The 23,856-nt window shown below is 41.2% G+C and overlaps 1 protein-coding gene across 4 annotated transcripts in view; it reads right to left on the bottom strand.

Annotated features, from left to right (window-relative positions):
* Window positions 1-23,856, bottom strand: part of dclk2a (doublecortin-like kinase 2a) — a 67,004-nt gene that overhangs the window by 16,189 nt on the left and 26,959 nt on the right. For 3 of the 4 annotated variants that reach the window (XR_004501556.2, XM_033624355.2, XM_033624353.2), the window contains exons 3-6: window positions 16,021-16,150; window positions 11,177-11,275; window positions 10,649-10,699; window positions 2,576-2,670 (exon numbers count right to left, since the gene is read on the bottom strand). Coding sequence is in view for 3 of the 4 variants with exons in the window: in XM_033624355.2 (XP_033480246.2) it covers window positions 2,576-2,670; window positions 10,649-10,699; window positions 11,177-11,275; window positions 16,021-16,150 (375 nt within the window). In the remaining variant the exon portion in view is untranslated. The remainder of the gene's footprint in view (window positions 1-2,575; window positions 2,671-10,648; window positions 10,700-11,176; window positions 11,276-16,020; window positions 16,151-23,856) is intronic. The other variant, XM_033624354.2, reaches the window with a different exon arrangement.

Below are 23,856 nucleotides of genomic sequence, written 5' to 3' on the forward strand. Positions count from 1 at the left end.
GTTGCATAAAAATGTTCCAGATTGCAAGGAAATGAGACTAGTTGACAAATATCATGCTCAAGACGTACACTTTTTTTCAATTAATGTCAATTCATAAAAATAAAAAGCACTTAAAAGGTCCAGTTTGTAGGACTTTGAATATTGAATTGAATATAATTAAATAAGTATGTTTTCTTTGGTGTTTTATCAGATGAAATTTAGGAACATTTTGTTTTTGTTATCTTAGAATGAGCTGTTTATATCTACATAGAGAGCAGGTCCTCATCCATGAAGTGTGCCATGTTGCACAGCCACGGACAAATCAGATAGTGGCTAGATAGGGCCATTTATGTTTTTGTGTTTTTGCGTTTGCATCATAGTTAGCAGCCCCTCTGCATTAAGCAGCATAGGAAAAACACTGATTTTTAACATTAAACTGCTTTATTCAATGAGTTTACCAGTTTAAATTACTGGGTCTGTTTGTTTGGAGATGAAGAAACCTCTGTGGATAATTCAACTCCTAGTAAAAACCTCTTGAACGTCTGGAATTTAAGTTACCAGAGAAAAAAGGGTGCACATTGGCAGGTGCTGGGCTAGTGGTCCGCCTGCCATGTGCCAAACAGCGTTAGATAAACTCTGATTTGTAACGTAAAACTGCATTAGTCAATGTTTATACCAGTTCAAATCACCGTGTTGGTTTGTTCTGGAGAGGAGGAGACCTCTGTGAATAATTCAGCTTCCGGTTAAAACCTCCTGAACAATGAACACTGAAGGAATCCTAATGGAAGAAGTTTCAGCTGGTGACAATCTGCAATCCTCACCACTTGATGCCACTAAATCCTACACACTGTTCCTTTAAGAGTTGTAATTTGAAAATATTCAACATTCCTAAACTAGGAAACTACCTATAAAGACTGCTGCTCACCAAATATGACACATTTCTTCAAACAGTACATGTACATTAAACCTAAAATATTATTTACATAGTGAACAAGGTCTAAATCAAACTTGGCCTTTAAAATGTTCAAGGTGTTAGAGCTCCTGGAATAGATCTCCTCGATTATCCACTCTCATCACTGCACATAAAACCATTACGGCTCCAAATGCATGATTCATTTCTTAAGAGCAGCAGTGACAACTTCAACATCTTATGGCTATATTTTTTGAAATGTCAGCCATAAATGCAAGCTGCCAGCATTAAAATAAGACAAGTGATCTTTTACATTATGTTCTGTACCTTACTGCACCATAACGCACATTACCTTATAGTAAGGATCTATTATTTAGTCTAAAAGGGTCGTCCTCCGGAGCAAGGGGAGTGGAACACAGTCAAGATCTATTTTACTACTGGATACATAAAAAGGCTTTTTCTCTAATAAATAACTTCTTCAGGTGGCTTTAGTTTACCTGACCACGTCCAAAATAAGCAACCATGTCACTGACATCCTCCTGCTTCCCCAGTTTCTCAATAAATGTTATATTACTCTGCCTCTTTGCCAGCGAATTTTAAAGCTGTCAGTAAATCATAAAAATCTAGCATCCCGCCAAATGAATGTGGATGGATAAGTCTTTGACTGGGCTTAGAGGAATGGTGGCACTCTGGAGGAGGTTTGCCAGCTGGCTGCGGCCGTTAGAAACTGTAGTTTGGGGACTAACACACAGCTTACAGAAGAATCCATCAATAAATCAGATTAGTATCTCAGACTCGACCAAAAATACATCACAGAGCTGCAGTGATGCAGAACATGGGCTGTACACAGACCTGTAGGTCATACACGACTGTCAGTCAGTGACTTGATGACTTAACTTTACATAGCCTTATTTTAATATTGTGTGATATGTAGGTCAAAGTATGCAGGTCCTTAAAGTACCACCTTAATTTACGCATCTTGTACAAGCATGTGATTCATGAAGAGATGGAACATTTCTAACATTGACTTGATTTACTCTGAGGTAGCAGACCTGCACTTTACCAAGTGAGTTATAACAGCTATGTTAGATAAGGGTTTGACATTTTTAGGAGGACAGATCCTGCCTGAAGACCAGCCATTGAGCCTTGAAGGTAACCACTGTGGACTGGTGCCTTGAAAAGTCAGTCCTCATTTTTGTTTCGTATCTTGAGCAAGCACACAGAGGACCTTTTTTGTGTGTTTATGTTACTCTATGGCCACCGCAGGCTTTCATACACACTTGGAAAGGGAGGTATGACTCGAGGTCTACTCAGTTGGTTGTAATCTGCATCTCACTGCTAGATGCCACTAAATTCTACACACTAATCCTTTAAAGCAAGCTTTATGTGGACTCTGGTGACAAACTGCAACAATCAACTACAACCTACCAATGGTGCCAAATTTGCAAAGTTTCTATCAGTAGTTCTAAGTAATTTCAGTCTCTGTCCGTGTCCGTTACATGTTTCTTTTGCTCAGTGATGTGTCCCTCATGTGTACAAGACAGATTATAAATGCACACCTACAGTATATGCTTTAAAAACCATATATTGCATAATAGATATTGTTTTCAGTTGCAGATGCAAGTTGTGGGTGTCTGCACGTGGCATGTGGCATGTGGCATGTCGACACACATGGATGTGTCTTACCTTAAAACTGGGGACAGTTTTAGGGCTGGTGGGAGACGGAGTGGAGGACTTGGTGGACTTTGGAGTTGAGATCTGGCTGCCTGAGATACTGTTTACTATGTGGAGAAAAACAGACAGGAGGAAGAGTCAGTATCATTGTGAGTACAACTGTTTAAATTTACATGGTTTGTGCAGTATGTACACAAACGTGTGTGTGCATGTGTGGCTAAAACTGGTTGCCAGTGGCTTACCATATATTAAAACTAGAATTACCACTTTACGGTTGTATGCCTTCACGCACCAGTCAAGTTTCTCTTACATGTTCTCTTACTGGTTGCTTCACACACATCTTTACCTCAGCAGCACAGAAGATCTACACAATCAGCACAGTTTCAAGGTGGGCACCCAAGATTAGCATCACTAATTCAGTATCTGACCAAATGTCTCTCCTTCTGTTCCTGAGTTATAACGCTGAGTAATGTCCAGAGAAGTGTTTTATGTAGAACATTATGATGTTACAATCAAGTTGACCTTTAACCTTTTGGATATAAAATGTCATCATTTCATCATTATATCCTATTAGGCATTTGTGTGAAGTTTTGTCATAATTAGCGTTAGAATTCTTGACTTATGGCCAAAAACATGATTTATGGGGGTTACACTGACCTTGACCTTTGACCACCAAATTCGAATAAGTTTATTCTTCAGTAAAAGTAGACGTTTGTGTCAAATTTGAAGTAACTCCTTCAAGGTTTTTTTGTTGTTGAGTCCATGAGACTGTGATGGATGTAAGGTCACGCTGACCTTGTGCCAACCTCAATTGAGATTTTAAATCATGTCGTTTGATGCTTAGGGGTTCTGTTGTGTTTTGCTGGTTGATGTGCAATACTGTAATGTGTAGTATGCGTTTTTATGTTTTCTTTTAATGGTGTATGGTTTTAATTTCTTCTGGGTTATTAATGTAGGGCAGGGGACAATAAAGTATACTGTATCGTACTGTATCCTATTGTATCGTATCGTAATGTACCTTTGACCACCAAAAACTATTCAGATCATTCTTCAGTCCAAGTGAATGTTCATGCCAAACTGGAAGAAATTCTCTAAAGGTATTCTTGAGCTATCCCATTCACAAGAATGAGACATGATGTGATGACAGATGTTTGTGCCAAATTTGAAGAAATTCTCTCACGGTGTTCCTTAAATATCATATTTCTGAAGATTTTATGGATGCAGGTCATGCTGACCTTGACCTTTACACCTTGACCACCAAAATCTAATCAGTTCATCCCCGAGGCCAAGGGGATGTTAGTGCCAAATTTAGAGAAATTCCTTCAAGGTGTTCTTGAGATACTGCGTTTACAAGAATGGGACGAACAATCCGAAAAACACAATGCCTCCAGTCGCAGCTATAGCCAGTGCAGAGGCATAAAAATGTGTAGTTTATTTTCTTAATGAGTCATGTTTTTGGTTTTAATGCAAAGCACCTCATGGAGCTGGCTGTAACTTTACTCACAGACTCAAACTTTCACAAATCTGCAGCGCAGCAGGTTGCAGATTCTCTATAAGGGGGAGTTTGTAGGCTACTGGTGTTATGACTGCATCTTTTTTTTTAAAGCTGCTGGTTTCCTTTGTGCTCCTAATGTTTTACATTTAACACTTTTGCCATCTGTTAAACAGCAAGAAAAACTTCCACCACAAGTAACTACAAATGTTTACCTTCACACAAAAAACAAACAGCAGCTGTAAACAAGCAAAACCCACAGTTTTAGCACCCATTACTCAGTGTCACAACTGTAAAATCTATGAATTTCATTTCTTGTAGATGGGGTACATGAACTACATGAAAATGAGTGTTTGCCTGAACTGATTTGGTTCATTACCACTTGTGCTACTGTGTAACACATATCCATGATATACTTTAGTGTGTAACACAAGGAGCAGAGGCACGCAGCAGGGATGAGAGCTTTTACTGTTCAAGTGATTCATTCTCTTAAGAACAGACTATTTCTGCCTCCCTCTCTGTTGGTTTCTGGCACAAATACAAAGACATAATGCGTCAAACTTTAACTCAAAGTCTCTTCATCTGCATAAACCCAGCTGAGCTGAGGAAAATCATTTCACACTGCCTACAGGCTGCATCTCTGCACTGCTGTTTCACAGTTTTTGTTTCATTGTACAATCACTTAGAGGTTTTTTTCCACTTAACTCTCCTCTGGGTATTTATCTTGTTTTGGTAAAGGAGCCTTTCAAGCACTATTTGAAGAAATCTCAAACATGGTACTCGCTTTTAATGTTTCAGAAGTACAGTTTAACTTTTGAGCACCTCAGCTGCTACAGATGAAGAGGCATGTGGTTTAACTGTTCAGTAAGAGCAGGATTTAATTAACTCAGCTGAAGAGGAAGTCTAATCAGTTCATGGCTTTGAATCAGTGGATTCTGCAGCAGCTGGCTTTCAAATTAGATAGATGTGTATAATACATGGCATCACGAAGACTAGCCTGGGCCAGAGGAAGGGAGAGGCAGAGAGAAAGAAGAAAATAAAACCAAAAGAAAACATTATATAATGAAGACATTGAGATCTTTTAAAAGTTTCACACAGGTTCACGTCACTGAGGGTATTTCACCTCCAACCAGAAGGACAGGCAAAAAACTGGTACTAACTTTGTGGTTCTTAGATACTGAGGTTAACGTGTAAAGTCTAGCCTGAGTGTGTCACCTAAGGAGAGGCCATTTTGTTACCTAAATCAAAAACCTTGAGGACATCTAATCAGTTTGTCAGGCTACCCCACCTGTAAAGGGGCATCTCACACCTTATTTCTCCCCTTTTGCTCTTGTACTCCATAGGAGAGGTAAGTGACATTGCGCTCATAGTAATTTCCATGTTTTAGCGCTGTTAAGCCTAAACATATTGCGTAATATGCTAACATATTCCTGTGTCACTTCATTTGTGTAAGAGCTCAAGTTCATATGGTCGTATTTGACGGAGGATTTTGTTTTTACCTCTTGCTGTCAGAGTTGTCAGCAATAAACGGAGATTGCCTCTTCATATCAACACAACACAGACAACACTAGAGTCCACTGGTTACATATAACCTACCGTAGCTCCTTTTAAAGTAGATAAATCAACTGCGTCATTGTTAATATTGAATTTTATTTATGTGTAACGGCCAGTGACGGAGTCTTTGTTTGTTGACAATCAGTATTTCTTTATGGCAAGTGGAAGAAATTGTAGCCATCAAAAACTGCAGATATCTCTGACTTGAACTGACAACTAGGAGGCTGAGGTAAACAGTATTTCCTTGATGGCCGCTCATAAGTACAGTCTTAGACTCACAAGTCAGTCTTTAGACGCTTTGCTTAACTAAAGACTGATGACTTTCTCTCTGATTTTGTGTTTAGATGGGCGGATACAATTTCAGAGTTTAAAAAAAACTCCCTACGTTGCAGAACCAATAGTAAATCTGCAGGGCGGTCCTTCGGTGGCTCGCTGAACTCTTGTGCTTGTAAACATAGTCCCACTAGAAACACGTGTAGCGGTACAAAATGGCTCAGCCGCGCTCGCAGAAAAGTGGATGTTTGTCATGTTTGCAGCGACACATTCTCGCCAACTAAAAGAAACAAACATAATCTTTTACAAGGCCATGACTCATCCGTCCGGCCGGACTATAGAGGGAATCGCCTTGTTGTTCACAAATACTTCCGGGTAGAAAACCAGCAGAGCTTTTAGCTATATATATATATATATATATATATATATATATATATATATATATATATACACAGTACAGGCCAAAAGTTTGGACACACCTTCTCATTCAATGCGTTTTCTTTATTTTCATGGCTATTTACATTGTAGATTCTCACTGAAGGCATCAAAACTATGAATGAACACATGTGGAGTTATGTTATGTGGAAAAGTGGATGTTTGTCATGTTTGCAGCGACACATTCTCGCCAACTAAAAGAAACAAACATAATCTTTTACAAGGCCATGACTCATCCGTCCGGCCGGACTATAGAGGGAATCGCCTTGTTGTTCACAAATACTTCCGGGTAGAAAACCAGCAGAGCTTTTAGCTATATATATATATATATATATATATATATATACACACAGTACAGGCCAAAAGTTTGGACACACCTTCTCATTCAATGCGTTTTCTTTATTTTCATGGCTATTTACATTGTAGATTCTCACTGAAGGCATCAAAACTATGAATGAACACATGTGGAGTTATGTACTTAACAAAAAAAGGTGAAATAACTGAAAACATGTTTTATATTCTAGTTTCTTCAAAATAGCCATCCTTTGCTCTGATTACTGCTTTGCACACTCTTGGCATTCTCTCCATGAGCTTCAAGAGGTAGTCACCTGAAATGGTTTCCACTTCACAGGTGTGCCTTATCAGGGTTAATTAGTGCAATTTCTTGCTTTATCAATGGGGTTGGGACCATCAGTTGTGTTGTGCAGAAGTCAGGTTAATACACAGCCGACAGCCCTATTGGACAACTGTTAAAATTCATATTATGGCAAGAACCAATCAGCTAACTAAAGAAAAACGAGTGGCCATCATTACTTTAAGAAATGAAGGTCAGTCAGTCCGGAAAATTGCAAAAACTTTAAATGTGTCCCCAAGTGGAGTCGCAAAAACCATCAAGCGCTACAACGAAACTGGCACACATGAGGACCGACCCAGGAAAGGAAGACCAAGAGTCACCTCTGCTTCTGAGGATAAGTTCATCCGAGTCACCAGCCTCAGAAATCGCAAGTTAACAGCAGCTCAGATCAGAGACCAGATGAATGCCACACAGAGTTCTAGCAACAGACCCATCTCTAGAACAACTGTTAAGAGGAGACTGCGCCAATCAGGCCTTCATGGTCAAATAGCTGCTAGGAAACCACTGCTAAGGAGAGGCAACAAGCAGAAGAGATTTGTTTGGGCCAAGAAACACAAGGAATGGACATTAGACCAGTGGAAATCTGTGCTTTGGTCTGATGAGTCCAAATTTGAGATCTTTGGTTCCAACCGCCGTGTCTTTGTGAGACGCAGAAAAGGTGAACGGATGGATTCCACATGCCTGGTTCCCACTGTGAAGCATGGAGGAGGAGGTGTGATGGTGTGGGGGTGTTTTGCTGGTGACACTGTTGGGGATTTATTCAAAATTGAAGGCACACTGAACCAGCATGGCTACCACAGCATCCTGCAGCGACATGCCATCCCATCCGGTTTGCGTTTAGTTGGACGATCATTTATTTTTCAACAGGACAATGACCCCAAACACACCTCCAGGCTGTGTAAGGGCTATTTGACCAAGAAGGAGAGTGATGGAGTGCTGCGGCAGATGACCTGGCCTCCACAGTCACCGGACCTGAACCCAATCCAGATGGTTTGGGGTGAGCTGGACCGCAGAGTGAAGGCAAAGGGGCCAACAAGTGCTAAACACCTCTGGGAACTCCTTCAAGACTGTTGGAAAACCATTTCAGGTGACTACCTCTTGAAGCTCATGGAGAGAATGCCAAGAGTGTGCAAAGCAGTAATCAGAGCAAAGGGTGGCTATTTTGAAGAAACTAGAATATAAAACATGTTTTCAGTTATTTCACCTTTTTTTGTTAAGTACATAACTCCACATGTGTTCATTCATAGTTTTGATGCCTTCAGTGAGAATCTACAATGTAAATAGTCATGAAAATAAAGAAAACGCATTGAATGAGAAGGTGTGTCCAAACTTTTGGCCTGTACTGTATATCACATTTTTCACATCACTGTATCACCGTTTAGACTAATCCGATGTTTGTAAAGTCTATAAACACAATGATTGAACAAACATTACTATTTCTTAGCTGTTAGCAGTGTCTGTAATAGGTAATAACTCATTAAACGGTCCGTGAAAAAAAATATCTTTTCCAGTGGATATCTTAGTTACAACATGATTGAGCTAGCAAAGCAGTTTTGTGTTGCTATGTGTGGTATTTATTCAGTTTTGGGAAATCACGATGTCTAGAAAGCATCAGTGGCTGCAGCTGACAGGGACAGCTAACACTAGCAGCAAAGCTAACATCAGGACGTCATCTGTTAAAAGCCTCCCGTTGTCGGATACGACATGAAACTACTCCTGTTAGCTCAATCATGTTGTAATTAAGACATCCGCTGGAAAAAATATTTTCTTCACGGATGAGCACACGTTTGATAAAACGGAGTTAAATCTCTCGGCATCCATTTTCAAGCTCTCTGTGTGTTTGTTTCCTTGTGGACGAGACAAGGGGGAGCGCACATTTCCGAGAAGGCGTGTCCTTTTCAAAAATGCAAGAGGCGTTGCTTTGTTGCCGGCCGTTTTCGCTGGTGTGTTAAACACACTTTAGAAAGGAGTGTCCTCAGACTATCAGGAGGCGGAGATCTCTGATTGTCTGGTGGCGAGACTAGTACAGTCTGAACTACACTGCCTGGCCAAAAAAAAAGTCACCACCAAAAAAAAGGTCATACACTCTAATATTTCATTGGACCGCCGTCTTTAGCTTTGATTACGGCACGCATTCGCTGTGGCATTGTTTCGATAAGCTTCTGCAATGTCACAAGATTTATTTCCATCCAGTGTTGCATTAATTTTTCACCAAGATCTTGCATTGATGATGGTAGAGTCTGACCGCTGCGCAAAGCCTTCTCCAGCACATCCCAAAGATTCTCAATGGGGTTAAGGTCTGGACTCTGTGGTGGCCAATCCATGTGTGAAAATGATGTCTCATGCTCCCTGAACCAGTCTTTCACAATTTGAGCCCGATGAATCCTGGCATTGTCATCTTGGAATATGCCCGTGCCATCAGGGAAGAAAAAATCCATTGATGGAATAACCTGGTCATAGAGTATATTCAGGTAGTCAGCTGACCTCATTCTTTGAGCACATACTGTTGCTGAACCTAGACCTGACCAACTGCAGCAACCCCAGATCATAACACTGCCCCCACAGGCTTGTACAGTAGGCACTAGGCATGATGGGTGCATCACTTCATCTGCCTCTCTTCTTACCCTGATGCGCCCATCACTCTGGAACAGGGTAAATCTGGACTCATCAGACCACATGACCTTCTTCCATTGTTCCAGAGTCCAATCTTTATGCTCCCTAGCAAACTGAAGCCTTTTTTTCCGGTTAGCCTCACTGATTAGTGGTTTTCTTAAGGCTACACAGCTGTTCAGTCCCAATCCCTTGAGTTCCCTTCGCATTGTGCGTGTGGAAATGCTCTTACTTTCACTATTAAACATAGCCCTGAGTTCTACTGTTGTTTTTCTTCGATTTGATCTCACCAAACGTTTAAGTGATCGCCGATCACGATCACTGAGGATTTTTTTCCGGCCACATTTCTTCCTCGAAGACGATGGGTCCCCACTATCCTTCCAGTTTTTAATAATGCGTTGGACAGTTCTTAACCCAATTTTAGTAGTTTCTGCAATCTCCTTAGATGTTTTCTCTGCTTGATGCATGCCAATGATTTGACCCTTCTCAAACAGACTAACATCTTTTCCACGACCACGGGATGTGTCTTTCGACATGGTTGTTTAGGAAATGAGAAGCAACTCATTGCACCAGTTGGGGTTAAATAACTTGTTGCCAGCTGAAAGATAATCGCCCATGCAGTAATTAACCAATAGGAGGCTCGTACCTATTTGCTTAGTTAAATCCAGGTGGCGACTTTTTTTTTGGCCAGGCAGTGTATATCTTATTAGGGTTCGGTGATTGGCTGAGGACATCCCCAGTTATTGATTTCGGGGCAATTTATTTAGGAATTTCTGTCATTTTATTTAGCTAATTCAATGGTCTGTTTCCAAAGAACAAGTGAGAGTTGCTGCTCAGCAGTAAAAAAAAAAAAAACGTGCAGAGATAGGTGTTGCAATGCGAGACTGACAGACCAACCAGCCCACTGACTGACAGCATTTTAGTGGGATCTCTTAAAACACAATGGACAGCCTTCGTTCAGAAGAGCAGAAGAGAGCCCTAAAGCTATGAGAAGCTTGTTTTACTCAATAACTCAGTAATTACCGGAGTCAATTGATGTGGCAGGTGTTTAATAAGGCAAACTGTGTGACACCATCACCAAACTCACCTGGGGATTTGATTGGAGACTGACTGGTGGAGTAGTGGACAGGCTGTCTTGCTGCAGTGTAAGAAGCAAGAACAAAACATAAAAGAGCAGTCAGGCAGATATGATTAGGTATAATAGATATACATTAAAAGTGTGTGAACTTTTAAAGCTATACTAAGACAGCACGCACTCCAAACTGGCAGCCTCTCAAATACCTCTCCTTTAAACTGACGTAATGGCTTGTCGTAGAACACTAATTACTCAGCAGAATGTCACCACCTCTTAATGCACCACACAAATTGCTTAGTCACTCGTCACAGCTGTTGAGAGTTCAGGACGAGGCTGCTGAATAAAAAGGCTTTTACTCAGCCTGTCAAGCAGAAATGACCTTACAGTGCTCCTCTGGCATCAGATAAATGGGATTATTTAAATATATCTGTAAAACATAATGTAATAATTCGCGAAACCTAACCTTTCAGATAGTATGTTATCATGCATGAATCTCTCTTAATCTAATAGTTTCTATGTGTGCACAGTCATGCGTCTTACCTGCACCTGGGGACTTGCTGCGTCGTGAGGGCCCAGGGCTCTTAGTTGTCCGGTTCGGAGTAGCAGAGCGGCTGTGTGACGACTTCAGCACTCTGCATTCTGGGGGGACAACAGGCTCAGGGTCACCAACGCATACATTAACCTTCCCCTACAAACAAACCAGCTCTTTCTTCTCAGTCAGAGTTAATGTGGTACAGTTACGCCCAACAAGCTGCTGCAGCAGGGATATGACACTGGTGATGTTATTTATGTCGCATGATTTCGTGAATGCTGATGACACTTGATTATGAGGACAAAGAGGCAGGAAAGAAAACAGTTTTAAAAGCACAGAGGAACAAATTAATTAGCTTATTTTTTTGTTTCCAGTTACAGCAAGTGATGACAACATTTTCACACTGTGCATCATTATCATTTTTACGTTTTCAGCACCAGTACCATAACTATACTTTTTTGGATACTGTATCATGCCGATACCTGACCTCCCATAACTCAGTTAGGAAAGATGTCGTCCCCTCTCTTTCTCTCACCCATTTCATGTCAATCTATCTATCCTCTCTAATACAGGCAGAAAAGCCCCCCCAAAAAGTTCTTCAAAAGGGAAGCTGCCAAACTTGAATGTTTCATAAACTAAGCAGCCATACAATAAATGATTTACATAATAAAAAAAATATCTGATTTCATTCCAAGTAAAAAAGTTGATGAATATGATTTAACAGTAGGGGTACTGCTACATAAGGGTGCATAAGGGTGGGCCATGGAAGCCAGCAATAATCATTTTCATCATAAATATCTCATCCTATTGATAACCAAATTTTATTTAGACCAAAATATTCACAAAATTACTTACAAAAACAACAACATTTTTTTTATTTATTTATTGTGGCTTTCGTAGAATGTAGCCTGTTTCATCATGAAAACCCCCGCTTCTAGAAGAGGTCTTCTTTTTTTTGCAGCTGTGGCAGGAAAAAAAAGTGGCCGGCCATTAAATTCATTAATCTTAACTATGAACTCATGTTAGAGTGAATTTCCTTGCTAGGCCTGGACCTGCACATAAATTGGGATGCCAGAAAAGACAGTACAAGAAAAAGAAATCTGGAAAAGGCTTTAAACCCCAGTAATAATATAATGATCAACTATTTTCAGTCAACTCAAAAAGCTGCTCCCTGCTAGGCTAGCCAAGAGGAAGCCTGGTACGAGTAAAGCAGATTTTGGGATGGCCCATTCACTGGACCTCTTCAGGGGCCCAGCCATTTGTTTTGGCAGGCCTGGGACCAAAGACAGAAGTCTGATACACAGCCCTATTTTTCCTATCAAAATGCTGTGATTGGACAGGCTGGAAAAATAATTTGCTGGCCACAAAACACTCAATAACTCTGATAATTACTTTCACACTATATTTAATTACACACATTTGTTGATATCCTTGGTATGATGTTGCATTTCAACTGATCTGTAACTGATCTGAGGGGAATATCCTGTCTGTAAAGAGTCCCACTACCCATTAACACCTACATCATTTAGACTAGCTGGCAGAATTGAATGACAACAATCACAATTGATTTGTTAAGAATAGGAAACAGATTCTCACATCAAGATCTGGTGCACACTGGTGATACCGTTTACTGCCAGATCAAAGCAATCACAACAGCTTGTGTTTTCCTCTGGAATATGACAATTAGGCTAAAATGATCACCACACGCCATGAACACATTTGGTTTTTATGGTGTTTGCTGAATGCCACAGCTGATTTTGTGGTGCTGCTGTGTGTGTGCAGGGAGAGCAGATGTTGAAAAGAAGCTTGTGGTGAACTTGTCAGGGCTGTGTTAATGAGGGTGGGGGCGGTGAGAGGTATAAAGTAATGACACACACACACAGAGAAGAAAAAAAAACACGCCCACAGAAGCACACTCATATTCCTAATGTGTTCCCCATGCTATTTATCACCAGATGTATATTTCACTGACGGATTAAAAGGGGCTATCAATTTAGTACGTATCCTTGTATAGTGTTCATATGAAACCCTGACAAACCAAAGCTTTTTCTAGGGTGAGAAATTTCTGCTTTTGTTTTTTTTTGTTTTTCACTTTAGCTGCTCAACTGAATTCTCTTCTTTATACTGAAGAGATTCATGTCTGTGTACTCAGTCACTAACAAGAGATTTGGAAAAAGTAAGATATACAGTACAGGCCAAAAGTTTGGACACACCTTCTCATTCAATGCGTTTTCTTTATTTTCATGACTATTTACATTGTAGATTCTCACTGAAGGCATTAAAACTATGAATGAACACATGTGGAGTTATGTACTTAACAAAAAAAGGTGAAATAACTGAAAACATGTTTTATATTCTAGTTACTTCAAAATAGCCACCCTTTGCTCTGATTACTGCTTTGCACACTCTTGGCATTCTCTCCATGAGCTTCAAGAGGTAGTCACCTGAAATGGTTTTCCAACAGTCTTGAAGGAGTTCCCAGAGGTGTTTAGCACTTGTTGGCCCCTTTGCCTTCACTCTGCGGTCCAGCTCACCCCAAACCATCTGGATTGGGTTCAGGTCCGGTGACTGTGGAGGCCAGGTCATCTGCCGCAGCACTCCATCACTCTCCTTCTTGGTCAAATAGCCCTTACACAGCCTGGAGGTGTGTTTGGGGTCATTGTCCTGTTGAAAAATAAATGATCGTCCAACTAAACGCAAACCGGATGGGATGGCATGTCGCTGCAGGATGCTGTGGTAGCCATGCTGGTTCAGTGTGCCTTCAATTTTGAATAAATCCCCAACAGTGTCACCAGCAAAACACCCCCACACCATCACACCTCCTCCTCCATGCTTCACAGTGGGAACCAGGCATGTGGAATCCATCCGTTCACCTTTTCTGCGTCTCACAAAGACACGGCGGTTGGAACCAAAGATCTCAAATTTGGACTCATCAGACCAAGCACAGATTTCCACTGGTCTAATGTCCATTCCTTGTGTTTCTTGGCCCAAACAAATCTCTTCTGCTTGTTGCCTCTCCTTAGCAGTGGTTTCCTAGCAGCTATTTGACCATGAAGGCCTGATTGGCGCAGTCTCCTCTTAACAGTTGTTCTAGAGATGGGTCTGCTGCTAGAACTCTATGTGGCATTCATCTGGTCTCTGATCTGAGCTGCTGTTAACTTGCGATTTCTGAGGCTGGTGACTCGGATGAACTTATCCTCAGAAGCAGAGGTGACTCTTGGTCTTCCTTTCCTGGGTCGGTCCTCATGTGTGCCAGTTTCGTTGTAGCGCTTGATGGTTTTTGCGACTCCACTTGGGGACACATTTAAAGTTTTTGCAATTTTCCGGACTGACTGACCTTCATTTCTTAAAGTAATGATGGCCACTCGTTTTTCTTTAGTTAGCTGATTGGTTCTTGCCATAATATGAATTTTAACAGTTGTCCAATAGGGCTGTCGGCTGTGTATTAACCTGACTTCTGCACAACACAACTGATGGTCCCAACCCCACTGATAAAGCAAGAAATTCCACTAATTAACCCTGATAAGGCACACCTGTGAAGTGGAAACCATTTCAGGTGACTACCTCTTGAAGCTCATGGAGAGAATGCCAAGAGTGTGCAAAGCAGTAATCAGAGCAAAGGGTGGCTATTTTGAAGAAACTAGAATATAAAACATGTTTTCAGTTATTTCACCTTTTTTGGTTAAGTACATAACTCCACATGTGCGCATTCATAGTTTTGATGCCTTCAGTGAGAATCTACAATGTAAATAGTCATGAAAATAAAGAAAACGCATTGAATGAGAAGGTGTGTCCAAACTTTTGGCCTGTACTGTATTTCAACAAAGACTGACACCTCTGACACAAAATCTCATAATTCCTGAGGGTCTAGGTGGTAATGGGCTGTTTCTCTATCTGCCTCCACTGATTACACCATTACACCATAAACTGTTGTGCCTTTTTTACACTTTCTATTGCACAGGTCATTTTCTTCATCTGTATTCTTTCCATGTTTCAGTAGCAGAGTGTGTACTGGACCCATTTTGCAAAAGGAAGAGCAGCCTCTGTACCTTCAGCAGAGAGCACAGTGTGCCTTTTTTCGTCCTCTCAAAGACCTAATTCTTAAAAGTGGAGCACAGGAGTGTAAGTGGGACGAAAGCTCCAAACTATCTTGCGATGCACCATCACTCATCCTCCATGATAGTTAACACAGTGGGTGTAAGGATGTGCCTCCCTGTTGTTAGCTAACCTGACAAAACAAAACAAATTTAACAGGATGTTGGGGATGTGTGTGGAAACTTTGGACTGTTGCTATAATAAACTCCCTTCTCCTTCCCCAGAGGTTGTCCAGTGTTGGTTGAAGTTCTATTTCGCCTTGACAGTGAATGCATCTGCTGGTTTAAAGAGGTCATACCCTGCCTGAGTGCTCTCGAATTTCAGTGGTTCTCCCACGAGATAAAGGGGTGAAACCCAAAAGAAGACGTGCATAATATAATACTGTATGCCAGCCCTTGTAAATGTATAGGACTGATTCTTTTCTGTAGATGCAGGGCTGACTACTTAATCTACTGTATATGCTATGTATAAATACAGAAGCCGACTTTCCACCATCAAAATAATAATCTGAATGAAATAGCAAAGAGAATCACATAGGAAAAGAGCATGTCAAACACACCCACACACAGTCGCACAAACCTAATATCCTGCTGTAAACTTCCTAAAGGAAAAGAGCATTGCAAGCACTAGTGAGGGGAGACTGCTGAGGAAGGACACTGAGACAAGAACACACACACACACACACACAGTGACACACACACACACACACAGTGACACACACACAGATGGATGCTGAGTTAGTCTTAGTCAGGCCTACCAGTCATAAAGGCTGTGGAAGCCTTACCACTGTGATCCAACACAAAGTCGTCCTGGGCATAGCGGTACTTCTCCGGCCCGCATGCTATGAACACGTCATCGTCCCCAAAGAAGTCCTGCAGGCAGATAATCTGAAGGAGGAAGGGTAAAGAGAAAGACATTTACTTGTTATGATATTCAGAGGAGGCATTGAGTGAAGTAATTGGATCCTCAACATAAGTGTAAAAAGTAGCAGTATGAGATTTCAAATTCTACACAGTGGCCTTAAGATAAAAACATGCATGTGCACAACACAGTGCAACACAATATGCAGTCCTGCCGAAGGTTTCGCAGCACTTTGCTGTTTGGCAGTTGGAGGCAGTGGCCAGCAAGAAACGTAGCAATGTGTTAGCAACAGTAAGGATTTTTTTTTTAATCTGCTTTGTATATGTTACAGATAAGTAAAGAAACCCTTTCAGTGTGTATCTGTAAGGCCTCAAGGATACACACAATGCATTTTGTTGAGAAACACTGAAGGCAAATGTAGCCTTGTTGTGCCTGCTCCAGGTGGAGCTAATTCTGACTACTTTGTATATTGTTTAGTAGTTATAACCTGTAGCAATGCATTATCTTTTGGCATTTGACATTTCTGCAAACCACATCTATGTAACATTTGTATTTTACTGTGATCCAGATGTGTTGAAACTTTACATTTCTTCACATTTCAACAACACTGTGGCTAACGTGTCCTGCAATAGTCTGGCAACCTGTCCAGCGTGTACCCCACCTCTCGCCCAATGTCAGCTGGGATAGGCTCCAGCCCCTCCTGCGACCCCTAGCAGGATAAGCAGTTACGGAAAATGAATGAATGAAAGTGGTTAACGTGTGGTTAAGTTTAAGCATAAACATGTTTTGAAGACTCAATGTTTTGAAGCAAAGACTCGCTAAAAAACAACTGGTTTTGTTGTCTGCAGCTTGGCAGACATCTCGCCTAGTTGTCAGGCCATCCACCATCCCCTTCATCTCTGCATGACAAAGTTAGCTCATACACTCTTATTTTAGAAAAGTTGACAAGATAAGTATGGAACTTAAGAACGTAACGTATTCCTGGTTTGCAAAAACATCTATTGCCAACATTTTCATCTGCCGACTGAGTTTCATCTTTTCTGATCCTTTTGGATGTAAATCCTTAACATACTGTAACTATACACACAGTTATGAGGAAAATATGCATTTAAAAAGTACAATATAACCATCCTGCACATATCTACTATATTCAAGTACAGTACAAGTACCTCATAATTGTACTTAAGTGTAGTGCTTGGGTAAATTTGTTACTTTCTACCACAACTCAAGGCTGCATTCAGTTGTTGTAAGTACTAGAGTGGCTTCCAAAAAACCCTTAATTTATTAAAGTGGAAACAGACAACTTTCCAAGTTATTGTTGACACCGCTGTCGCAAAGACAAACAGATTGCTTTCCATTTTCCTCAGAGAGCAGCAATGGGGTTCTTTCTCTTTTACCAGGTAGAGTTACCACAGTTACTTCAGTTGTTCCAGCGTCTACCATTTCCTCGACTGGGAAAAGTAACGGCAAAAAACTTTGACTAAAACTCTCGGGTAAATAGGGATAGCTAATGTGCCAAATGGCTATCGGGGAAAATAAAAATGCTATCATCATGTGTTGGTTGTGCAATGGTTGGCACTTCCTCTGTAGTATAAATGGAGCCTTCTCTTTCCAGGGAGATCGTACCCAGTGGCAGGCAGCATTGCCAAGTGAAAGTGAGGCTTATAGGAAACCAATCTAAATGTTGATGGTGTTATTTTTCTATAGTCATTACATTGTGCAATCAACATTTATATTGATATTAATTCACAATGATAAGTCAAGGCAAAAAACTTTGAACAATACAACAACAGTTACCACATTATTTCTGAAGGCATGTATGATGGAGTCTGGTTCATCTGTGTTTCTACAAGTTTCAGGGATGTCACATGATTCTGCTTTGGTTACATGATCCTAGAGGCTTAAGCTGTACACATGTGACCACAGTATGTTTGGATGTGAACTAAGTCCTTCACTTTGTGCTCATTGAAATAGGCTAATTAAAATCAAATCAGTGTGATATAAGGTTGTGACTGTGCGACTCTGTCTGTGTTTGAGTGAGACAGACAGAGCATAACAGGACGAGGTCAAAACAACCTGATGTCCAGAATACTGCAGAGTCATAGGAAAGAGGTACAGTACAGTTAGCGTTTGTGCCGCAGGGTAATTTGTCTTGCTTCTTCTTTTCTGTCTCACACTGTGATCGTCATTTTCTCTGCAGCTCAGAGCACTTTTCCTTTTACACCCACCATCCACCCCTGGAGACAGAAACGGGAGTTACTTTTAAACTATGGTGAGTTTTGCCCACACACACACACACACACACACACATGGAGACGTACACACATGCAGATTATCCCTCTGTTGCTGTAGGTGGACAAGTAGGAAGACAAAGGAGGAAAAGATCCGTTCATTATCCCACCCTCCTACCACACACAAGTGCACCCACACACTGCCAGGCATATGTACTGTATACTACACACACACACACACACACACACACACACACACACACACTTGAAACGAGAGTAAGGAGGAGGAGTATGAGATGGCATAAGATTGTGGGCAGATGGATCCTCTGGGGGAGATTGGGGGCTAACACAGTGGGGGGAAAGTGTGTGTGTCTATGTGTGTGTGTTAGATGGTTAGATGGGTATCAGAGGGACTGGTGGTCCGGAAAAGCTAAATGACTACTAAAAAGCACAAACAGGGTCCGCAGTTAAAAAAAGAAGAGCTGGAGGCTGAGGGAAAAAGAGACAGAAGTGGAGTAGGAGTGAGACATGTGACAACAAAAATAGTAAAGGTGGAGGTTAAATAAATAAATAAATATCATTACAGTAGAGTTACACGTTCATTAATAATAAATGAGACACTTCACATGACACTTCTGCATGTCCTACAATCAGACAGCATCAATTAAAAATGAAACAGGATGCAGTATCCATAACATGCACATCAATTATTAAAAAACAGTATTCATGGCCGTCATATGCCCGTTTTGTCTAATCTTCGAGGCAAACCGACGGCCTCTTTACACGACAACAAATAAAAAGAATCAGTGAGAGTAGAAGAGAAGTTTCTGTGCAATATGTGTCCATACTGAGGTGTGGCAGATTATTGGAAGATTTGACATAGCTGGCGTGAATGCCATTCTTTAAATGAGCTCTCACGCTGGAACTTGGCAGCTGATCGCCACACCATACTGTCAGAGCACAGGTGTTAGAATCACCATAGCAACTGCCCACGGGGATAGTCCGATGTATGTGTCGAAAATGGACTCTGCTGTAGTGCAAGCTATGATAGTGAGACACTATCACATGCAGATATTAGCCATTTCTCATTGACCTCTGACCTTAGACTATACACTGCTCCCTCCAGTGTGCAGACATTATCAATGATAACTCTGTCCTGTATTTTTCCATCCGCTCAGGGGGCTGTGCTGCCACAGAGCACACTGGTCATTTTTTTAAGGACGATGTGAGACAGCAACACAGAGGACTGCTGAAGTTAGCAGTGTCCCCTGGCAGGGAAACCACCGACCGTGGTGACATCTGCAGTCAGATGACCTTGGTGACAGCTCAAAGGAACAGTTTGACATTTTGAAAAATTCGCTTATTTGTTTTCTGGCAAAGTAAAAGGTGGAGATTGATGCACTTCTCATATTTTTCTGTTAAATACAGTGCTACAGTCAGCAGCCCGTTAGCTTAACTTAGCACAAACATTGGAAATAGGGGGCAACAGCTAGGCTGGCTCAGTCCAACTGTCCAACTGCCTGGCAACTGCTCGGGGGCAGAAAATAGTCCAGCACATAACCCTGAATGCTGAATTGTCTATTTTATGCTTCAGTTTTTTTATGAATTAAACGGTAACACTTTACTTGAAGGTATCTACATAAGAGTGACATGACAGTGTCATAACTATGACATGACACGGTCATGAACTTGTCATAAATATTATGTACATGCCATAAACGTTTGTGACTGCTGTCATTCAGTGTCATTCTGTCTTTGTCATAACAAGTTGACATTAAATTGGTTTGGGATGTCCTTATAATGACAACTTGACATTAACCAGGATGACATTACCAGAAGATATCTTTGTCATAACAACTTGACATTAACAAGAAATGCAACTATTTTTGTGTTTATGACAAGGTGACATAATGATTGATACAAAGACATCTTCTGGTAATGTCATCCTGGTTAATGTCAAGTTGCCATAATCAAGACATCCCAAACAAATTTAATGTCAACTTGTCATGACAAAGACATCTTCTGGTAATGTCACTTTAATTAATGTCAAGTTGTCATAATCAAGACAGCCCAAACAATGTCAACTTGTCATTACAAAAACTGAATGACACTTAATGACAGCAGTCATAAACGTTTATGACAAGTACATAATGTTTATGACAAGTTCACGGCAATGTCGTGTCATAGTTATGACAGTGTCATGTCACCCTTATGTAGATACCTTCAAGTAAAGTGCTACCAATTAAACAAACAAGATATATGGGACTTAGTGAGCTTCAGAGTTGCGGGTAGGTGGATTTTTTGTGCTAAACTAAGCTTACCATCTCCTGGCTGCAGCTTCAAAATTAAGGCACACATATGAGAGTGGTATCAATCTCCTCATTTCACAAGAAAGAAAATAAACATATTCCCCAAATTGTCAAACTTCTGCTGCAAGTCACGTGGAACTGTTAGAAGACCACAAGCCAAGCTCTGCATATTCACTTCTATACCAATCAAACCACAGCACACACTCTGACTAAACTGCCTCACATTCATTACACTCATTCGAATTCCAATTTGAATCCGAGGCCTTTTACAAGGCCAACTTATCTTGCTGCTGCCCCAGGACAGGCTTGTCCCCGCACCACCTGAGGCAGCATGCTCATTGTGAAGAAAAGAAACTCAGAGCTGGAATATTATCTATCTTTGTCGAGAAGGCCCCTGGCTGTATTCTCATTTACTTTCACCTCTACACACGCACCTCTCCCTCTGCAAGGCTCGCACTGCTGCGGCCTGTGATAAAGTACTTTTCAGCTAGCCTGTGACGCCCAGGGGAATGCAGGGAAATGGAGACAAATGGGGGATGCATAGACACGGGGATAAAAAGACAAGTATTAGAAGAGGTCAAGAGGTTAATCTCTTAAAGTCTCTTAAATGATGGTGTTTTTACTTAAATGCACTTTTAAAACTGCACAATCATGAAGAATACAGCAATCTTTGAACAAACGTGTTCCATGATCATTCATTATTTATTTCTGAATTTATAATACAGGCAAAGCATGCAAGGTGAGTGAGGAGGTCTTATGAAATAAATATTATATCATTGCAAGACTTATAAAACTTAACATAAGTATAGGAAAAAAAAAAAGCATTGCTGAAAGCACAACACAACATCTGCTGAAAATCTTGTTTTTTGCCGACCTCCTGAGGTGTTACTTCTCACCCTGCTACAGTGATTTAGAAGAGTGTGTCAGTGCAGCGTGACATCACTGCTACCTGTGGTTACAGGTGCAACAAGGCACACTGCTAACCACACCCATGTGTTAAAATCACATGAAAGTCTTGCACATAGATGATTAAAGAGCACGTCGGTCATGCATGCTGGCAAATGATTGCCATCAGCTTATTATGAGTCACATTCACTGCTTATATTCATGTTGATGATTTAATAATGTTTTAATAATGTGCCAAGCTCTCAATCACTCATAATGTCCCCACTTTTGGTTATAATTTGATCCCTCCAGCTACTTGCTGCTATACTAGGTGTGTAGAGTGATTTTCTTTCCACCACCCCAGTCTCCTGCTGTTCTACTTTCTTATTGCCCAATCTAACAACAGCTTCTTAACACTCCAGGGCAGTGCACAGATATTTTGGGGGAGCAGGTGCTCAAGTGAGAAAAAAGGGCAACCCTAATATAATTATTTGTAAAAAATAAAGTCACATGCAGTAGCACTACTTTTACTTACTTAGAAATTTATTTATTTCAATACCCTTAACACCCATAGTAACTTCATTTCACAACAGTGATATACTTTGCCAAAGCCTGGGGCAAACACTGTCGTTACCTGGCTGGCTGTCACCCATGAAGACAGGTCAGGGAGACATGGATGCTGCTCCACTCAGCGCTTGATTTGCGTGTGTTAACTGTGATGGCTGTGATAAGCAACGTCAAAGAGGGAGGGGCAGGGACTTGGTACAGTCTTGCAAAATTGACCCTTTGCTAAGTCCCGCCCCCAGATGCAGACTGGCCAATCATAACATAGCACTGGGCTGACTCAGACCAGGGTCCAACAACAACACAGCTGTGCTCCGTTGACTCTAATGCAATGGTTTCAAATTTCCTTCATTTTCAGGCTGGCTTTGTGGATTTGGAGCTAAATGTTGAGCCTGGGGCACGTTGTGTATTAATGATACTCGTTACCTGGCGAGGTTGGAAGACTAGCTAGCTACTGAAGATATAGCCTACTGAATGTATACACATGCTGCTTTTGCTTTTTAATGATTATAACACTGAATAAAGACCGACCCTCCCTTCAACCAGCTGTGTGTCATCGCATTGTGCACAGAAGAACACTGTTTGACTTCCCCCTGAGATCCCTGCTACTGCTACTGCTCATCTGCACACACTGTGATGCCACACAGCTGGTTCAATATCAGCAAAGTTTCCCTTTATATTCATTGCCTTCTGTGGTGATCAGCAGTGATGTGGTGGTTGACTTTTACACTGTGATCTGTAGCCTATAGTTCGGCTTTAGCTTCTAACTATCTTTGTCTTTTTAACCTGTTGTTGCTGCTGAGTCAGTTTGACATCCTGGATATATCCTTCAAACACAGACTGTAGACCCCTCTGTCTGCTTCTCTCTGGAATCACTGTCTCATTTTTCCAAAAATATGGTAATATTTCTTCAGGGAGTGCAGTTAGTTACAGTGTAGGCTCCATGTTTACTGCAACAGCTTGTCGGACCATCACAAAGGGTCAGGGCTTGGCAAAAGGTCAATCAGAACTCAAACAGAGATGTTGGCCCTTACAACAAACGTTTGATTGAGAATTGATACCATGGACCAAATTTAAAAAACTAAAATACAAACTGTGAAAAAGAAACAGAAAAAATGTACAGCAAAAAGGGCACTTATCTAGTCAGAGACCAAAAAAGGAGGTCCTTGAGCATCACCTGGGGTCTATCTGTGCACCTGTCTGTCAACATTTGTCTTTTATGTTTGTGTAGACTGCACCTCACTGAAATGTGTCTGCCAAATTATGTTTTATAAAGTATAAAGGTTTTCCTTCAACACAACAAAAAGTCTGCAGCAGATTCTTTGGAGCAAAGAAGTACAGGAGTGTTTGAATGTCAGACTGCATTGTCTATGTTTCTCTTTGCTCTTGTCTACCACTGCCAGGATAAACAGCCAATGGCACTCCATAGCCAGCGTTGTCCTGCTAGGGCCTGTCTCAGCCAATCAGTGAAATGAACTGTTCGCAGGGTTCTGTATTGGCTGGGCGATGTGTCTTGAGGGTAAACTGAAGTTTGCCCTCTGAGATGCGACAACCCCCCTCTTCTCTTATGTCTGACCTTCTCTTGCTCTCACCATCAGTGAGTGTCCTCAGTGTTGCCTGATGTACTTTCTGCCCTGCTAAGCTTGGCAACAGAGGGAATACAGGCCAAGGGCTTTTAGTGTGTGTGCATATGAAAGCATCAAAAGGAATCTCTGAATTGAACCTGAGCATACCCCCCCCCAA

This window comes from Epinephelus lanceolatus, chromosome 3 (genome assembly GCF_041903045.1).
Source record: "Epinephelus lanceolatus isolate andai-2023 chromosome 3, ASM4190304v1, whole genome shotgun sequence".
NCBI lineage: Eukaryota > Metazoa > Chordata > Actinopteri > Perciformes > Serranidae > Epinephelus > Epinephelus lanceolatus.